Source organism: Mytilus trossulus, chromosome 5, assembly GCF_036588685.1.
Source record: "Mytilus trossulus isolate FHL-02 chromosome 5, PNRI_Mtr1.1.1.hap1, whole genome shotgun sequence".
In the NCBI taxonomy this organism is placed as follows: Eukaryota; Metazoa; Mollusca; class Bivalvia; order Mytilida; family Mytilidae; genus Mytilus; species Mytilus trossulus.
The window spans coordinates 43,846,149-43,867,542 of record NC_086377.1 but is presented as its reverse complement, the minus strand read 5'-3'; the positions used below and the strand labels follow the sequence as shown (position 1 = coordinate 43,867,542).

Below are 21,394 nucleotides of genomic sequence, written 5' to 3'. Positions count from 1 at the left end.
TGTGTTATTTTGAATTATTACTGTTATTTTCTTTAGCAGGATGCGCTTTTTTCAACTGAGTATTGTTTTTCTCGTTTTGGTAAGTATGGTCTATTTCATAAACAAATGTGCAGCTTAACATGTCACCTTTTATTGACTGCTGTGATTTTTCAACGGATGTTTTAAGCTGTTGTCATACCTTATCGGATATCCTAAAAACAAAAATGTTCCGTTGACAAAACTGTTATCCCTTATGAGTCCGTTGGTGTATGTACTGACGAAATATAACGGACGCATAACGAATGCATAACGGACACACACCGGATATGCAACGTACGATAAATGGAAACGTACCAGACAGAACGAATGTCAAACGTATATCTAACGGACGAGTACCGCAACACCTAACTGATAAAACGAATGAACAAGATATATGGAAAAAATACATGTAAATCGAATAAATATTCAAAAAGTTTCTGTGTAACTGGTTGTGGTTTGTTCTTCAAAATGCCACCAACGGGTAGGTTCCGGATTGAAAAAGAGCTGCTAGATAGTGAAGAAGTTACTTTACTTCAAGATGGATTATGAATAATAAGAATTCATGACACTTAGTATATCTGAAATGCTCATTATTGGTATTTATGACGCGAACTTCACAATATGCATTTATCCATTTAAGATCCGTTAATCATCCGTTTTGTACGTTATACGTCTAGAAGGGTCTTGGTCACATTCGTTTTATCTGTTATACGTCCGGTAAAATTCAGTTAGTGAATTTGTCCATCCGACCTCAAACAGATGATTAACAAACGAGTAATGGATGCAAAACAGAAACAAAACAGACGCCTACCGAATGGCCGATTGACCCTTTATCCGTTGGACGTCCGTTCAAATAAGTGAAAATGCTCAAAATTTTTAACCGAACTAAACGGACATTAAACAGATATGTTTGGACGTTTAAGGGAGAAAATGTTATCCGTTTCGAGCTATCAGACGGGGTGTGACCGAGGTTTTAATGTATACAAGCAACATTTATCGAATACCTTAAGACATTTCAGTTATTTTTTTATCTATAAGTTTGACTGTCCCTCTGGTATCTTTCGCCCCTCATTTAAATGCATATAAGACGGTGATGTGCTAGCATGCTATGACTATGGTGTGTCGTTTTAGAAACAAAAATATGCCATGTAACTTGATATCATTATTGTTGCATTATGATATGATACACAACTATTAATCATTTCTATATTTTACTGCGCGAAAACTAAAATAAAAATAAGCAGTAGATATGATATCATTGTGTCGTTTTTATCTCTTGAAACGAATATTGAATGACAATCTTTTGTATTTTTGCCTTTACGAATAAAGTGACTATAATGCATTCTTGAAAGAATTTTCCTTGTAAAAATATGCAGTATTATGCCAAGCTTTACTGCAAAATAACGTTGTTTCATTTATAAGTTTCATCATATAGCTAAGTGAAGTATATCAAATATAAATATGAAGATTCATTACACAGAATAGATCGATAATGCTCAAATGCAAATACTTGATGTACAAGTAAGAAAAGAAAACATCTAAGAATTTCATGAAAAAGAGACCTAAAAACGCCAATCTTCTACTACGTGTTGATTTGACTGAGGGATTTTCAATCTACAAATCAATCAACAGATTCAAAATCTCTCAGTCAACGCTACATTATTCAATTTTAAAGATAAAATATTAAATAATAAAAGAGCTCCAAGAATTTTTTTAAACGGAAAGTCCATTATAAAAAATGATGGCAATATAGATAACTCATACACTTCACACGACTCAAAACAACTTTCGTATTCATGAAGTTTCCTTATGTATAAACTTATTGAGTAATAGTAGTTAGCTTCGTAGGCAAACCTCTCAAAATGACAGTCGCAAACAATTCCATTATATTGAAAACAATGATTGATCATTACAAACAGACATGCAGGCACAAATGGCAAAAAGGGGTACAGCAGTCAAGATTGTGTTGTAATCACCATAAAAAACAAACAAATATGTCAACAACAAAAAAAGACACTATAAATTAATAAATCTCAAATGTATATGTCATGTTTTGTGACTTAATAACTTTACAGGCCTGTCTAGCCACTTCATGTGTATTCGATTATTTAAGGTTGTTGGTGTTTATTCGAGTGAGAATATTTGCGACCTTCCGAAAGTTGTTGGACCATGTCGTGGGAGTTTTCCACGATTTCATTATGATGTAAAAACTGGTCTGTGTAAAAAGTTTGTTTATGGTGGTTGTGGTGGGAACGAAAACAATTTCAAAACGAAAAAAGACTGTCTTACTACCTGCAAGAAACGAGGTAAATTGTAATTTATACGATAGAGATAGTTTCTAAAAATCCTATAATGTGAGACACATGATAAATATAAGTTTTTCAAATAGAACGTCTTCTTCTGTGCATCTCTTTAATGCAACAAATAAAAAACTAGAAAATAAGGGTACATGTAAACTACGGATCGGGCAATGATAATAGTTGAAAATTGTCTAGAAGTATTTTAGAATGTTGATTGTATGGATAAATTGTTAAGGAAAATATTGTTTTATTTATACACACACTCCCTTCAATGTCAACCAGCCTTCAGTTTTCGTTATATCTTAATAAATGTTCATAAATTTGTGGTTAAGCTAGGTTACCTGTCTTTGGAAATGCCCAACTAGGATTATGTCAGTGTTTTGTTCTTGTTTATTTGCTTCAATTTAATATGAACCTCCGCTTTATTTATCTACCTTGGAGTTCAGTATCGTATTATATTTTGTTTACATTTGCAAATTGATTGATTTGGTATGTACTTAACCCCATCCTATGAAGTTCGCGCCATTTAGTAGAAACATAGTCGGTATGTCTGTTTATAATACAGGCGTCAAACACAGGATAATGGGTTATGTTACTTGGTCTTGGTGGTTTATTTTAATTCGCAAGAAAATCTGATAATCTCCTTGTACATTTGACCCTTTAATGGTTTGTCATCGTCCTAGTGCTTCAGAGTTTATAAAAGGATTTTTTCGTATACCTGCACTATCGTGCACATGACGTTTCTTCTATACAGGTGCTAGGAAGATCATTTAAACCTTGAATAATAACTCCTTACGTATCTGAACGGTGACTATAGGTTTTATTTTATACATATCATGCACATCCTATTATCTTGTCGAAGGATGTTCCATTTTTTTATCAGCCAGTTATCTTAAACCATATTTGTCACTGTGCACTTAATGTTCTGTGTTTTAATTTATTGATGAGTTTCCCTTATTGGCAATTAAAGCTATGTATCATCGACTAATATCTATGCATTTATGACGCCAGGTAGTATATGGTTCTTTAATCTAAGGTTTTGAATACCATCTGTTTCAGGTAAACTGTACATGCACATTTCGTGTCACCACTTTTTCACATTATTTGTGATAGTAAATAAATTGATTCCTGTCTGATTTGTTAAATCAAAGGGATAAAATCATTCAATCACTTATACAAGTTAACTTACACACTGTTATGTGATTTTGATAAAGGTTTATTTTTTCACATTGGGCCTTCTAATTGTTTCCAGTATTTATTACGAAAGAAAAAGTTCAATATACGTTGATATACTAGTATTTATTTTGTTTGATCGACGAGGTAAACCATAAATGCTGTCAATAACTTCTATTTGGGCTGCAAAAAAATCGCAAAAGGCTAGGTGTTCGAGTGTTCTAGCTCGTCGGGCATAGTGCAAGTCCATTCGATTCCACGATATTGCATAAGCATGAGTTCTAATCACGACCAGTGAAGAACACAAATTGATAGACCGATATTTATTATAATTATTAAAACTTGTAAGGCTTCTTCTAACACAAAAGGAATGTCACCACCGGTTAAATTATAGCCTAAATGCATTGATTTCGTTGCGCTAAATTTCTCGCTTATTTATTACTGAGATTTAAATATCGGTAAACCATTGTTTCCACTAATCTACAATGATCTATACGTTTTGACATTAACGGAGGTCGATGGTATCAAAATATTATTACTAAGTTAATCGATACTTTTTTAATTTTCAGTTTGTACATTGCCAAAGATAAGTGGGACGGGTCCATTGTCTATCTCAAGATGGTTTTACAACGTCGAAAGTATGAAGTGTGAAAAGTTTATATATAGAGGAGGAAAACGCAATAAGAATAGTTTTAGAAACAAAAAGAAATGTGAACGGCTATGTAAAGGCATAAGTGAGTATGGAATATGTTTTATATTGACCGATTGATTTTGTGTTGTTGCTTAATATCCAATGTTCTCCGATGGCAGTCAAAATTTCTAAGACTTTCATCCAGGAGGTCCTCTATTGTTTATATTGTTATTTTATTCTCATCCTCATATGCATGCAATACTTGCCACTGGACGTCAAGCAACCCAAAATCAACCCATACTAAAAAACTGGACGGTTTATAGTTATTTTGATAACAAAAAAATATAGTTAAACATATTCAGCCGTTAACTAGTGCTTATTTCTGTGAGGTTTTAAAACTGTTTTCCAAGCAAATACTCACCCAGTTGCTATTGCCAGTATGGAATTGCTGTCACAATTAAGATAACAAAAATATCGAATTACAAGGTAAGTCCTAAACAGGAATTCCCTATGAAAATGACAGAATTCAACCTTAAAGACATCAAGCGAATTGAAACAAGGAACGTTGTAGTAAATGTATCCCCATTGAGGAGAAGTAAAGTTTATTTCATTGCAACACATGTATCTGATTTTTTACAGGCATTTTTAGATGTAGAGAAGGATGGATTAAACCTGGTTTTATTGCTAGCTAAAATTCTCATTTTTTATATACAGATATAACCTCCAAGTAGTCATCGGGAAAATCTTAATTAATATGTGTTTAAAGAAATAGACCTAGGTTAAGGGAAATAACTCTTAAAATCATCAGTACGTTTGTGTCAATCATTTTCATAAATAGATTCTAAACTTCTATGTTACATAGATTATTTTCAATCTGTTTCAGGTAAATGCTTAAAATACATTGATGAACTTGACTTTTACAAACGTTTAACTGATTTAAAGAGTTATCTCCCTGAACAAAGGTCTACCACATAAGACAAATGCTATTATCAATCTATGTTCAGATGAAAAGCTTATAATTTCCGTTTTGACTACAGGCATATTTCAGAATGTTTTTACTACAAATATGATATACCAGATACTTTGGCTTAAATACTTACTAACGGGACAATTTATTGGTTTTAAAACAGATTAGATATTGACTCTGATACATGTATTTGTAGAGAAAGATCCATGTGGACCAATACGAGATTGCGCACGACCACTGCCAGGTACTTGCGCGGAACCTGTATATGAATTCATTAATGGAGAAAAATGTTTCGCTGGGTGCATATATCCAATGTGTGAAGATGTAAGGTTATAATATGATCCTGTGATTTATTGTTAAACTAGTGAACAAAAAGTGTTTTGAATAGGCATTAGTATATAACAAAAAAGAACGCATTTGTAAAAAAAGTCTAGTATGTGTGTCAATGAGACAACAATCCACCAAAGTTTAAAGGACGTTGATATGACCACATGTGATCGTTAACACTCATACATCACATAAAATGTAAATGTAGCTTTAATTTGATCTTTAAAACAATCAAACATAATTTATTGGAATAGTAATTCTTTGAGAATCAGCTGGGTGGCATCCTTGATAGAATTACTAATCAAAAAATTAAAATATAGAAAAACGAGCGACAGAACAACACTGTTCTTAATGAGTGCGATAAAAATGCAAACATAAATTATGTATATTATGTATATTAGAGATATGATTATTTATCATAAAACTCTGTGAAAGTCTTCCTTTTTTAAACTAGGGAGGATTGTTTAGGCTTGAAAATCATATGTTGACTTGGAACTTTACATATTAATATAAATCAAGGAAACAGAAGTATACCGCTGTTCACAATTCGAAAATCGATAGAGAAAAAAAACAAATCCGGGTTACTATATAACAGTGGTTTTATGTCTCAATAAAACATACGTTTAATTGAATTCTTGTTACTAAAGTGTTGCAAAACAGCGCAAAACACTTCCGGAAGTACTTAATCACATCTAATTGTATTAGCAAATAGTATGATTATTGTGTAACATAATCTAAAGTAATGATAGGTTTATCAGAATCATTGTACAGTAGCGTTATTGATAATTTTGATATAATGATACATATATCGTTTAATTTGTCAAGACTGCTGTAATAAACCCGCAACAATATCGACCTGATAAAACATATATATATCATGTAATGCAACAAGCTCAAAAATGTTTAATGTCTACATGTGGTCACAAAGACTAGATTATTCATACTGCATTATTTTTTAGACGTAAGAAAACCAAAACAAAGTCACTCAAAGGTACAGAAAAGAAAATCAGCAGCTTTGGTGTTTTTATAGTTCTGGATATATAATCCAGTAGATAAAAAAAAATAAAAACACAAGAATTTGCTAAATGTGGATTTTGCCATTGGACTTAAAACAAATATCAGCAATTATGTGTAAAATAGCTTTTTATTCCATAATTTGTAAAATAGAAAATATTTAATAAACAATGAAGACAATGTTTAGTTTATGTTTTATAAAACCATATACGCATAAGCTTATATATATTCATGTGAATGGTAATACAACAGCAGATGTTTACTACAGGTATATACACATGGAAAAAAGTATTGCAACACCTTGATTTTTTAAAACTTGAAAAATCAGCCTCTTTTTTTTGATAAAACATAATAAAATATGTGTATGATATTATTGAGACATAGTTTATGCTAACATTGGCATTGAAACGAACAAAAAATGTTTGAAAAAAATGATTTATATAACCACAATTTTAATAACAAAATGAAGTGTTTTTTGTACAAAAAAATGCATTTTACAACTTTGACTGTAGTCGAACTTTACAATGTCAGGCATTTCAAATTAATCTTCAGATAACTGTTCGCATCATGGTTGGTCGTTATACGCCAAAGAATTAGTACTTTGTGCGCAGCCTCCAATCAAACGGATAAGCGCATCTCAACGTCTGCTGATTTCTGCCACAAATCGACTAATATTTACCAATTTATATCACAAACAAATCAAATGTGTTTTTTTTCATTTCAAATTCAATTTGGTGTTGCAATACTTTTTTCCAACTGTAGAGATAAAAATATCACTACATACCATAACTAATGATAATCTAACACTTATAAATGTATGTAAACTCTTTGTAGGGCAAATAGCTTCATATCCGTATATCATGTTTATATGCACTGTAAATATCACTTGCATATGGTCAATTACATGGTATAAAAAGGGAGGTTTTGTTATACGAATGCTGAATATATATACCTCTTAAAATATTTCAATGCCAACCAAAACTGTTTTAAATCCATGACAATATTTAAGTTCTTTGAATCTCATTTTCTGCAGAGTTGTGTGTGCATATTATATTTAAAACTATGTTTATAAAAAAGAAGATGCGGTATGATTGCCAATGATCGAGACAACTTTCTACAAGAGACCACATGACACAGAAAATAACAACTATAGGCCACGGTAAGGTCTTCACCAATGGGGAAAGTCCATACCGCATAGTCAGCTACAAAATGCCCTGAAATGACAATTTAAAAAACGATTAAAACAAGAAAACTAACGGCCTAATGAATGCACAAAAAATGAACGAAAAACAAATATTTAACACATACACAAACGACAGCCACTGAATTACAGGCTTCTGACTTGGGAAAGACACATTATAACTCTTATTTCCCATTAATCAGATTATTCATTCCGGATCAATTCAAAATTTAGGTTGTAATTAAAGAGGCTGATTGATTGATTTTGTTGTTAAACGCCCTTTTTAAAACTATTTAGTACTTTGTGGTATTCAGTTTTCGTTGGTGAAGGCAGCTTAAGTTTTTCATCCTTTGGTGTGAAAACTGACAATCCTAGACAATTACGTTTGGAGACGAATGCATCTGCCACGAGTAGAATACAAACTCTCAACCTCAGTATTGACAGGCTAGTGATACAGTAGTTTAACTGTTTATATCACGTGGCTACCGAGACTCCAAAATTGTAAAAAGGTTAAAATACTGGGTGTTCCATCGTGTAAAAACTTCATTTGATTTTCTAACATTTCAACTGCGCATGGCATTTATTGGGTGTGTTATTCGCAGCCTAATTTTTTCTTATGGTGTTTTGCGTTCTTGAATACAACCAGGGGTGCTGCATGTTGAGCAGGATCTGCCTACCCTTTCGGAGCCCCTAATAATACTCGTATTGTTTAGTCTTTAGTTTCCATCGTAGTGGTTTAAGATATAGTACTTTTGTTTGTCTTTTTCTTTCTTTATTGTTGTTACGTCTTGTATTTTTCTCCTCCCCTATAATGAAGTATTTTGGGATCATTGTATATTTCATCAGCAACTTTATGATTTTTTGTCCTTTTTCATGTATTTTTTCTCTCATCTTACTTTGTGATATCTTTTTTTACGTCAAGCTACTCGCTCGAGAAAAAAAATATCATTCTCAATTAGAAGGGACGTGATGTTGTCAATCTAATCATAAGGCGCGCCTTAAGCAATTTAGTGAGGGTCAGATTATCTTTAAAATAGGATGTTTCAGTTAGATTTTAGCTAAGAAATACCCTCTCGTATCAAACACCATCGATATTATATAAGTTATATACCGTTTAGACAATAATCGTATTTTAATATGACTTGCTCTTATATATTATTAAGCATCTGTATTCAGGGTTAATTTGTTATCATATTTACAGAAAATTGATACAATTTATACTTTATTGTAATTCAATTTTTACTAAACAGTAAATGCAAATCTTTCTAAATGTTTGCTTGTGGTTTTTTTTATTATTGATTTTAGACAAATTGGAATGCAGGAAATTTAAAAATCGTTATTGTAATTCAATGTATCATAGAAACAAGGATAGTAAAATTACACCAGACCTTTATACAAGACTTTTCAGTAGTCAGTACTTCGGTGGTGACATAACTGTCAATGATATGGTCATTTTAATAAATTCACTGCAAAAGCATGAGCTATTCGAAATATAAAGGATCTTCTTATACCAGGCATAGATTGTTTTAGCCGTATTTGGCATAAATTTGACGATTTTGAGATCCTAAATGCTCTTCAACATTGCATTGAACTTTGCACTTAGATTTTCGTCTTGTTTAGACTTGTGTGCGCGTTTGGCGTATCAAATTATAAGCCTGAATAAAAAACATCAAATGAAGCTAAAGGTGAAAGGACCAAAATTTTAGAAAAAATGGGTCAAATACAGCTTATACCGCAGTCCCACTAAGCCACGATCGCACTCCGATCTGGAGGGGGGGGAATGCAAATGTTGAAGATCGTATTAATTTTTGGGATCCTTTTTAGCTAGCTGTTCGGTGTGAGCCAAGGCTTCGTGTTGAAGGCCTATATGGTGTACTTTTATAATTTGTTACTTAGAGAGATGTCTCATTGACACTCATAATACATTTTCTTATATCTATTGACGCATCTGTGCCATCTCTGCTATCGTTAACTAAAATATCGTCATTTGAGTTACATGGACCAGCAAAAGGTTGTAATTTAGGTTGAATTGGTCGGTCCAAAATTTGGCTTGATCAGGATTCGTTACTTTCAACTGCATAGCACCCTCTGCTTCTACATCAATACCTACCAACATGCCCACGTGTTCTAGAATATTTTGGTGACATGACTGTATTGTTTCCGATAATTCTACATATGTTTTAATCAGAAATAGAAGGAATGGAATTGTATGGAGATTGAACACGATGTTGACGTTGTTACTGATAACGTAGTAGGATCGCGGTATGAACGTAGTATAATCGGGGTAAATATGTACTATAATCGTAGTAAAAGCGTGGTAAGATCATGTTGCAATCGGATAACTCGTGGTATGGTCGTAGTGAGAACGTGGTGAGCGTAGAAAGATCTTGATAAGCGTATTGAGGTCGCAGAATAAGCGCGGTGATAACGTGGTATAATCGTAGCAGGGTTGTTGTAGAAGCTTAATGAGGATGTAGTAGCATTGTGAAAGCAACGAACATTTACATTTGCATGCCGCTCATTCTGTGACCTCACCACGATCTGAATGTATTTCAGATCGTGGTGAGGTCACAGTATGAGCGGCATGAAAATGTAAATTTTCGTAGTGCGATCGTGGTCAAGTGGGACTGGGGCTTAAAGTAATATATGCCTTGGTTAGTAAGTAACTTGCATAATATATTTATCTCCTTTCATATATATTTATCTTGTTTACGGTATTGCGTCCTAGAACTTGTACACTAGCAGTCTGTAAGCGAAAGTTTCTTAAGTATAGTTTCAAGTAAAAAAGGTGATTCATCCAGTTTTTTCTGGTTTCAAATTAATAATTAAGAAGATTAGAATCTGTATTTACTTTATTAAATAAGTATATATTAACAAAGACACGTGTTGCAAATAAGCTTATATGCACAATATTACTAAAATTAACATATTTCATGTAATAGTGGATGTTGTGGTGTGTTATGTTGAATTAATAGTGTGTTTTTCTTAAGCAGGATGCGCAGAAATATGATACTGATTCTTGCCATTCTCGTTTTGGTAAGTTTGTTCTATTGTCATTAACAAATGTGTAGCTTTACCTGTAACTTGTCTGGATTTCGGTGAAATTTTATATAATGTAGTGAGGTAAAAATGCATGCAACTTTTATCCTGTACCTATAATTTAAATACATTGTGATACCGGTGATGTACAGAAGGTTATGAATGAAATTCGTCGCCTTTTGAAAATATGTCATGTTATTTTCTATTTGTAATGTGGCATTGTCCCTTGATAATTTCGATTAAAAACAAATTCTGCTATTTCACTGTAATATAACTATAAAAAAAATGTATTCATTTATTTTAGTCGTTTCGTCACCTGAAAACATACTGAAATACAGTATATTTTATGTAGGCCTTTCAAAATAACTACTATCAATTCTTAGAACGATATCAATGAATTTTCATGATAAAAGAATGGAGAAATTTGCTCAACTAAGTCCGAAATAGCGTTTTTCAATTCTGAAATTACTTATATAGCTAAGTTAAACACATAAAAAGTAAATATACAGATACCTTATACAGGATGGATCTATTACGCTTAAAGACAAAATATGATGTACAAGTATTAATACATTTAAGAGCCATATAATCATTACGAGACAGAAGCCTAAAAAGCACTACTCTCCCCTTTGCGTAACTTTGCCTAAAGGATTTTGAATCCGTGATTGGTACTAGTAATTCATTCTAAATTTCAAGTCTTTAAACTTTCAAAAAAATATATACCATTATAAAGAAAAAACAATCTCGGAGAAAATTGAAGCCTTGAACGTATGATGGCTTATCGTATATTCTTGAAGTATAACGAAAAGTAAAATAGCAACAAATCCGAGCTCCAAGGAAAATTTAAACGGAAATGGCCACAACATACGACTGGAAAACAACTCTCATATTCCTGATATGGTACAGCCAATTTTATGATTATGTAGATGATTGTGGAGAAATTCTGGTTTGACATTTAACAAAATCTCTAACTTGTATGACAAGCGCATACAATTCCTTTAAATTGATACAATGAGTGAACATTACAAACAGACATACAGCATGTACAGGTAGAAATATCAAAATAGGGTATAGGAGCAAACATTGTGAATTAATCTTAACCACTTTAAAAACAAATAAATCAGTCAACAATGCTAATCTGACAATTTACATTATGTAAAAGTTGTCAAAAAAATCTCATTACCTCCCTTGTGGCTTAATAACTGTGTTGTCCGGTTTTGTCATTAAATGTTAACTGTGTCATTGAAGGTAGTAGGTGTTATTTCGAGGGATAATATTTGTGACCTACCAAAAGTTGTTGGACCATGTAATGCAAAATTACCACGATTTCATTATGACGTAGAAACTGGACGGTGCAAAAAGTTTGTCTTTGGTGGGTGTGATGGCAACGAAAACAATTTCAAAACGAGGAAAGACTGTTTTACAACCTGCAGGATACGAGGTAAATTGGAATTATTTAGCTAGCGATATATTTCAAAATGCGAAATCGTCTTCATATAATAACGTGAATATAATTGCGGAGCACCTGATATCACACCTAGTCGATTGGTGAGGTTCGTGTTGCTTATTCTTTAGTTTTCTATGTTGTGTGATGTGAACTATGATTTGCCTGCTTGTCTTTTTCGTTTTAGCCATGGCGATGTTTTTATTTTCGATTTATAAGTTCGACTGTCCCTCAGGTATCATTCGTCCATCGTATAATATAATTGGTGCTATAAGACGTCATAAACTTGCATTGAGGTGAGATATTTTATGTTTCTCCTTGTCGAAAACCTTACTTTGACTTTGAAATGCAGAGCAGCAATAAAAACACTGATGCTTTGCTTTTTGTGTGATTGTTTTTTGTTGTTCATGTACTGATTTTATGTCCTGGAAAGATACTCCATAGTATTGTTATTATATTATACTAGTATGTGTAACAACATAAACGTATAAAAAAAAATATTTTAATCTTTAATTAACCCATATAATTTTTATTTATTTCTGATATTAATGTTTGATCCTATTAGGCTGATACAACATATTAAAAAACAATATATACTTAGGATAAGTCAATGACTATTGTAGAAAACTGTTTGGACGAATTTTGTTTTATAAACGATATGTATTGGTAACAGAAATAAGAGAATTGTATTTAATACATGAACTCCCCACAAAGCTCTTTAATCGTCAATCCGGCTTCAATTCTCACTATTTGTCATTATTTGTTTCTATATTTGTGATTTAACTACTGGTATGTTATTTTTCATTAAAACATGCCTGTACCATTTATAGTTAGTTGTTTTTCATTTGTTCCTATGTTGATAAATTTATTTTGATTGATCGACGAAGTCAAACTATAACTGAAATTATTCACTATTTTTTGGTCTGCAGCAACAATAACGAGTAAAACATTTGTTTGAAAAATATGTTAATCAATTGATATTATGTACCCAAAAAGTGTAATACATCTAATTGTGTTTACATTCCACAAAACTTGTTACGCCAATAAAATGATATAACCGCCGAATATTTCCAAATACACCGATTGTTTGGGGTCAATTTTTTTTGATGTTGCTATTTCATTCATAAATTTCAAACATCGGTAAAGTATTGTTTCCTCTAATTTCAGATACAGGTTTCGATGATAGCAAAATGATATTTTCCAAATCATTTATTTAATCGAAAGTTATTTATTTTCAGTGTGTTCACTACCAAAGTTAAGTGGAACTGGTCCATTGTCTATTCCAAGATGGTTTTACAATGTCGAAATAATGAAGTGTGAAAAGTTTATATATAGAGGAGGGAAACGCAATAAGAATAGTTTTAGAACCACAAGGGAATGTGAACGACTATGTCAAGGCATCGGTAAGTATTGAATATGTTTTCTAGTAAGTCAATTGGCTAATTGATTGTTTGTTACTGTTTTATATCCGGTGACAAATAGTGCAAGTGTATTCCAGATCACAGTCAGGGTTCTACTTCGTCAAAATTATCTCTCCATTAGTCCAGTTCAATTTCACAATCGTAGAATTGAAGCTATTGTAGGGATAATGCGCTGTCAATTTGGCTTTTGGAAACCGATAATTGTATCGACATTGCACCATTTCGAAACTTATATGTAAGTTGTAATTTAAAAGACATATGTATCAACTAGCGAATGAGCATCAGTTAATGATTTTGTATGCATTGATTCAACTTAAAACTATTGTCTGGTCGGTTGTCAGGTTGAATTTTCAAAAATTCATAATCATTTAAAAAAAATCTAATTCTATAAATTCGTGAAGGGGCACACTAGATTTGTTTAGTGGTTGAGGACTATAAAACTCTCGTTATCACACACAAAAAATTATAATTTTCGAAAATATGCATTTTCATCGTCCAGCTTGAAAGACTGTCGTCGAGTACTTTCTTTAAACTCAAAAAATGTTGTCACAATAGTAAACTTTACAGTTAGCATTTATCGCCTTCTCTAACAAAGAGCATCGATTGGTTTGTTCTATTTCAACCGGGTTTTCGCCCGGATCAGTTAAAAGTCAATTATGTATTTTAAGTGCTAAAGTGTTGGCTTACCCTTGACTATGCTCACATTAGCTCCTTGTATAGTCTTGGTAACGATTGACTATCGTTTTTAAAACTCATTTTAAAACAATTTTCTGTGACATTTTTTACTGGAAAGGAAACATGAAAACAGATATTAGTTCATTATTTAAATCAAGGCAGACAAAATCTGGAAAACACGTATAATGATGTGTGTCTATGCACAGGACTAGAATTAAGTGTTTTTAATCTGTGATCAGATAAAAAAAAAACTTCAAAAGTTGATTTTGACACCACGAATATGGTTTTACAATAAACATGACATAACGGAACTTTCATTTTGAGTTAAATTCTTACAACTGAGTCGATATATAAGTGTATACATGTACTACATATTTTATATTGATGCTTATATGTGTAGAGAAAGATTCTTGTGGGCCACCCCGAGATTGCGCTCGACCTCCCCCAGGTACTTGCGTGGAATCCGTTTTTCAAATCATCAATGGAGAGAAATGTTACGCTGGGTGCAAATATCCAAGGTGTAAAAAGGTATGGTTAAATTCAAATAATCATTTTATTTGAATTTATTCTTTAAACTGGTAAAAAAGAAAGTGTTCCGAACAGTCGTCAGTGTATGCAAGTAATACATGAACCCCTATTTTAAATTCTACAAACTTGTATTACATACAATGTAATTCAACTTTAATTTAAGATTTAAAACGATTCAACTAAATACATAGGGGAAATATTGCATCTGGTGCAGACAAAAATTGGAACCGGTAATGTTATTATAGAATAACTAACACAAGAATTCAAATATAGAAAAAAAAATTAAACGAAGGACTAAACAACACATTTTTTCACAAATGTGAGTAGAATGTAATAATTATAATTACCTTGAAGTATATAGGTTGGAGATGAAATATATAATAAAAACTTTTTTCTTAAACTAGGAGCGATTGAGAGCCTTATCTTGTTTAGCCTTGAAAACCCTTTGTTAAGTTTAAGCATTTGTTTCTCACTGCATCGATCATTTTGATGGTCTTCTCTCTCATTAATGTAAATGTTTAACCAAATTCAAGCTATTTACTTTTTGCAAATCGGCGCAAACTACTTCCTTAAATTTCTGTGGCATTTTAATTGTTTCGGAAAATAGTTTGATTCTTATTTAACTCATGATCTAAACGACATAAGTTAACATTTTTAGAGGTATACATGTATTGTACTGTAGGATTCAAGATAAAACTGTGACCAGGCAATGTAACTCAGCAAACCGAAATGTTCTGGACGTATTCGTAATGAGTTTACAAATGACAGTAAATTGCATGCAAATAGGGGCTCTGTTATAAATTTATACGAAGCAACAAGTTAAAAACGTGTGATGTCCTTGTGTGGTTAAAAAGACACGTTTTTATGATGACGCTGTGTGTAGATCGAAATATTTTCTGTTTCTCGTAGGTTCTTTTAAACTGTAACAATAGTCTCTCAATTGTACAGTACAAAATCAGTAACTTTGATATTTTATAAATCACGATATATAATTTTAGTTAGTAGATCATGGAAGTCGAGATAATTTTATGATAAATATATTGTTATTCTATAGTTAAAAAAAAAAATAGATTTAGCTGCAGATGGGTTTTGTAATGTTACTCATATACATACATGTATAAGTTATTATTTGCAATAAAGGCTTATATATTAGTTGTAAAAACAGAAAGAAAAAATGTAGTACGAAGATAATTAACAATGTAAACATTGTTTAATTTATATATTGTAAGAACTGGTGTTATTTCTATAAACAATCAAATAAAATTACTGTAAATAGTAATAAAACAGCAGATGTGCACCCAAGTTTACAGACTAAAATATAAATATTTACCATAACTAATGCTTGATATACTACTTATAAATTGACACTTATGAATAATTGTAAGTTCTGTTTATGACAAATACCTTATCCGTTCATCATGTTTATATGCTTTGTAAACATAAGTTCCATTTGATTTATGTCATGGTATAAAAGGGTTATCCCAGTTTGATTATTTGACGAATGAATAAACATATACTTCTAAAACACGTCAATAGTAAAATTACAAAAATACTGAACTCCGAGGAAAATTCAAAACGGAAAGTACGTAATCAAATGGTAAAATCAAAGGCTCAAACACATCAAACGAATGGATAAAACTGTCAATCGAAACATTCATAAATCCAGAACAATGTGCAAGTTGTTTGAATCTCAGCTTCTGCAAACTTGTGTGTGTGCATATTATTAAAAGCCGTGTTTTACATTAAACTGTTCATTACGGATCATTATGAAATTAAGATTAAAACTGTAAATGCTGATGGATTCATTGGTATTGAGCGCCCTTTTACAAATCATTGGCTATCACATTGTGGTAAATTTGTATTGGTTAAGAAAACTGCAGTGTTCAAATTGAACCACTGACCTTTTGTATGATTTCAGACAATCCTAGTCAATTAAAATTAAGAGTTTACTGCGAATGCCACGTGTTGGATTCAAACTCTCAATCTTAGTGTTGACAGGCTAGTGATGGAGTCGTTTAATTATTAAGATCACTTGGCCACCGATGCTCCGAAAAGGTATAGAGGTTAAAAATACAGTGTATTATACTGTGTAAAAACTTTCAGTTTTATTATATTAAATTTTCTAACAAACCAACTGAGTATGGAATGTTTTGTATTTTATTGAAAACAATTCTGAGCCTGAGTTTTACAGACTGCTCTTTGTGGTCGTGATTTTTTCCTCTTGTGATATATATGGATTGAAATCAGCTTATCTTTTCGGGTTGTCCAATGTCTAATTGTTGGTTGGGTTCGTGTTTTGCAGTCCTCAGAAACGCGACATGTGTTGCATGTTGAGCTGGATCTATTATTCTTAAAAGCACATGAGGATACTCCGAGTTTTGCGTAATCATTAGTTTTCTAAGAATTGTTAAGTGTGCTATTGTTTAACTGTTGTTTTCCCTTCTTTATCGTGGCGTTGTCAGTATATTTTCGATCTATGAGATTGAATGTCCGTATGGTATTTTTCGCATCCAACTTAAAGGAAGTATTTGAATTATTGTATGCTTTTTCTTCCATATTTTATGTATACTTTCTGTGATATTTGTTCATGTTGTTTGTTATATATTTTCATGTCAAGCTACATGCTTGTGAAAGAAATTTACCGTCATAAATTAAGGGCGCACGTGTTTTTGTCAATGTAAACATCAAGGGCTTTGGTAGGAAAAATAGCGATACAAAATTTAATCTGACATAGAATGTTTCGATGAGATTGTAGCTGAGAAACACCCTCTCATATTAAACCATAATATATAAGTTATGGACCGTTTAGACAATAATCGTGTTTTGATATGACTTGCTTTTATATATTATGTAGCATCTGCATTCCGAATTTGGATCAATAATTCCCTGTTTGGTGATATTTTAAATTCAATTTTTACTTATCCTAGGTGCACGAAAAAGTATTGTGTCTTATACCGAATTGGTGAATACTTTCAATGACTGCATTTGCTTTGGTACATTCAATGTCGTCATTTAAAATAGCACAAAATTCAAACATTCTCTGAAATGTTTTATTCATCTTTGATGTCTTTGCAAAACTACATTATTGTTTCTTTCTTTTATGAATAGTATGTTTTCCAACCGACTATAAAAATGTAATACTGAACTACCATAACATAAATAAAGTATCGTATGTTTCACTTATAGGGTTCCTGTCCGACAAGCGCACCACCTTCCCCGTGTAGTAACACATGCAACGAAGGACACAACGGTGATGACACAAGCTGTCCTGGTGATCAACTGTGTTGCAGAGGAGGATGTTGTCGGGATCCAATTCTAGGTAAGTTTTATATAAAACTTATTTTATTTCCGAATCCAATATCGGTTTAATTCAAAACATTTAAATAACTGAAATTAATTTCCATGTAAGTAGTATCTGATTACAGGAAACAATGATTTCATTATTGATGCTTATCATATTAATTTAGTCAGTTTCCCATTTCAGGAAAGTTTAGTTTATACTTTTATGACAAGCAGATTATTAAAAATATCAAAAAATATTAAGAGCCATTTAGTGTGACTGGTGGATATCAGTAGTATTGCCTATCATACCACATCCACATCTGGATTGCTTTTTTTTGACGTTAAAATAAAAATGAATGCACTAGAACAAGCGAATGATTTCATTGATATTTATTATTCCTGTCATGTAATGTTTTCATTTTAGTTTCTGTGTGTGTTGCATTTAAGTTTTGTGTTTCTGTTGTGTCGTTGTTATCCTCTTATAAATGATTTGTTTTCCTCAGTTTTATAAAAAAAAAAGTGGTATGATTGCCAATGAGACAACTATCCACAATAGACCAAAATGACACAAACATTAACAACTATAGGTCACGTTACGGCCTTCAGCAATGAGCAAAGCCCATACCGCATAGTCAGCTATAAAAGGCCCCGATAAGACAATGTTGAACAATTCAAACGAGAAAACTAACGGCCTTATTTATGAAAAAAAATGAACGAAAAACAAATATGTAACACATTAACAAACGACAAACACTGAATTACAGGCTCCTGACTTAGGACAGGCACATACATAAATAATGTGGCGGGGTTACACATGTTAGCGGGATCTTAACCCTCCCCATAACCTGGGACAGTGGTATAACAGTACAACATAAGAAAGAACTATAAAAAAATCTGTTGAAAAAGGGTCAACTCATCAGATAGACAAAAAAATACAAGTGGACGTGACCGGGTACTTATACATCCCGACACAAAAAGACACAATGAACAGATCTGAGAGTACTTGCAGTTATCTGACAGCTAGTTCAAATCCACTAAGAACTAATAAAAAAAATCATGCCTCTACGAATTTAAACGATTATAAAATCACAGATTGAAACTGTATTAACGACATGGAGTCACTTTTGTAAACACATGCTTACCCGTTTGCAATACAAACTATTGGAGTTCTGCGACATATATCTAATGCATATAATTAGTCATTACAACTTATAAGCTGAATTTGGCGAATCAGTATAGGTCCATTTTTAATATATACATGCAGCTCATAACGTGTTAAAATTTACAACAATGTATCTTGGGAACAAAAGTTTTTGAACGCACGGAATTTTTAAAATGTTATTTTGATAAAACGCATGATAGGAACAAGGATTGAACTTCAATACGCTAGACGTATGTGTCGTCTGAAAAAGACGCTTGAATTAAAAAAAATGAAATAAAGCACGAAGAAAAGAAGACACACAATTTCGAAATGTTATGTTACATACAGCTTAATTAATCTATGTCTTGATAAGACAACCCTTAATAAGTAATTTATATAATACAATTTTTTCATTTAAGAACCGAAAATTGGTGATTGCCCTAAAGATCCAAGACCAAAAACTTGTCTTTTAAAACAATCTGAATGTCAACTGGATGGACAGTGTAACGGAAAACGGAAATGTTGCAGATTTACATGTCACAAATTTTGTGTCGACCCAGATGAAAATAAATAAATGATTGTGATAGAAATCTTTCATTTTAAAACACTAAGGTTTTTTTTTCTTTCGGCTGTCTCATAACATCGTGTATTTTTATTTTTTAACACCTGTCTTATTATCATATATTAATGTGAGAAACAGGCTATACAAGAACAATTGCTTGTCTCTCACCATAGTTATATACAATTATCAACAAAAAAATTATAAAAGATACGAAAAGTTAGAGTAAAAATGGTTTATTTTGGAAATATGTCTATGCAAAGTCTCTAAGTTTGGGAAATATTTGATAAATATTCCACGTGAAAAAAAATACAAGTATCAAACAGCTGTTGAGGTCAATATTTGGTTTTTCAATATCGATCAAACAAAGGGTGGTGGAAAGTTCATGTTGAAACTCACTTGACTTCAAAATGTGGATTGTTTAAAGTATCGTCTACATGGCACAACTTGGATGGGCAGAATCAAGAGGAAAAAGAACAATGTTTTGTACTTGACCACCATCCCAATAAGTTTAGAACATTTAGTATTTAGTAAATGCATTTCAATGCCAAAATCTAAATATTTATTAATACAGTGATGCCGACTAAGACTGTATAAACAAGACGAATATTAGGTTAATCTATATAAAATGTCAGCTAATATTAATGTTATATACATTACATGCATTAGTAATTCAAATATTACAATGAATGATTCAAAACTTACATTACAGATAAAAATAAACTTTTGAGTTAAAAAAAATCAGGAACAAAAATTGAAATAAGTTAATAAAATGCTATGTATTTACAGCAATAAATAAGTAAAAGTAAAAAATGTTATTTGCAAACAGAAAACACACGAGATGATTAATAGATGACAGTCTATATGATCATTGAACACTAGCAGTTTTATACTCCACTACATTAGGTACAATGTATCATCTTGAATAAAATCTAAATATGTCAGATTCAAGATATTTATAGTGAATCGTGTACTGTCTGTTCCCTGAAAAGGGATGATTATGTTCGTACAAATCCTGACAAACGTTTTCCAGCTTCTGCAAACTGTAATTTCAAATACAAATGCACCATTTATTTTACTCTGAAACCAGAGTTGTGCCTTTTAATGATAGGTATTCACACAAAACAAAACCAATATCCATTTGACAACTCACTACATTGCTACGTATTCATTATCACTTGCCCGTTCTCTTGAGACGAGTTGGTTCTGTTCAACGTTATTGGATTCTTCGTATATGCGATTGATAACACCTGTATTTTGGATAGTTTCTAAATGTGGGTTAATGTTTTCTTTGGGAGACTTTTTAGATACACATAAACCGATGATGAAACAGAGAATAACAAATGTACTGAATCCAAACAACGAATAAATGAAGACTTCTGTTTTTACCATATCTACAAAACAATAATTATTTAGTGTTACATAATGAGCATGAAAGAACAGACTTACAGTGTTCCTTCTGTTTGCACATGTTTTATGTAAAAACTATACGGACAATGCACGCGTTATTCTATCTCTTTCTACAAGGTTAAAATGAAGGTTAATGAGGTCGAGTAATTCACTTGCAAGTGAATAATTCAATATCAATGTGTATTAGCTAAATTTAACATAATTGAGCCATTTTAGCTGATAAAAGCAAATTATTATTTCACTATTTCACTTTCATTAATGATTGAACAAAAAACAATCATACTT

General features: G+C 31.9%; 1 protein-coding gene across 1 annotated transcript; it reads left to right on the top strand.

Annotated features, from left to right (window-relative positions):
• The first annotated feature begins 486 nt into the window (after window positions 1–486).
• LOC134717977 (actinia tenebrosa protease inhibitors-like) lies at window positions 487–19,714 on the top strand. Its single transcript, XM_063580477.1, has 8 exons — window positions 487–499; window positions 2,094–2,324; window positions 4,061–4,225; window positions 5,286–5,333; window positions 13,332–13,496; window positions 14,590–14,717; window positions 17,904–18,036; window positions 19,560–19,714. The coding sequence occupies exons 1-8, from the start codon at window positions 487–489 to the stop codon at window positions 19,712–19,714; spliced, it is 1,038 nt and encodes a 345-aa protein (XP_063436547.1).
• The last annotated feature ends 1,680 nt before the right edge of the window (window positions 19,715–21,394 follow it).

Coding starts and splice junctions, on each gene's coding strand:
- LOC134717977 (XM_063580477.1), top strand. Junction 4,226..5,285: donor ACGGCTATGTAAAGGCATAA/GTGAGTATGGAA, acceptor ATGTATTTGTAG/AGAAAGATCCATGTGGACCA. Junction 14,718..17,903: donor AATATCCAAGGTGTAAAAAG/GTATGGTTAAAT, acceptor TTTCACTTATAG/GGTTCCTGTCCGACAAGCGC.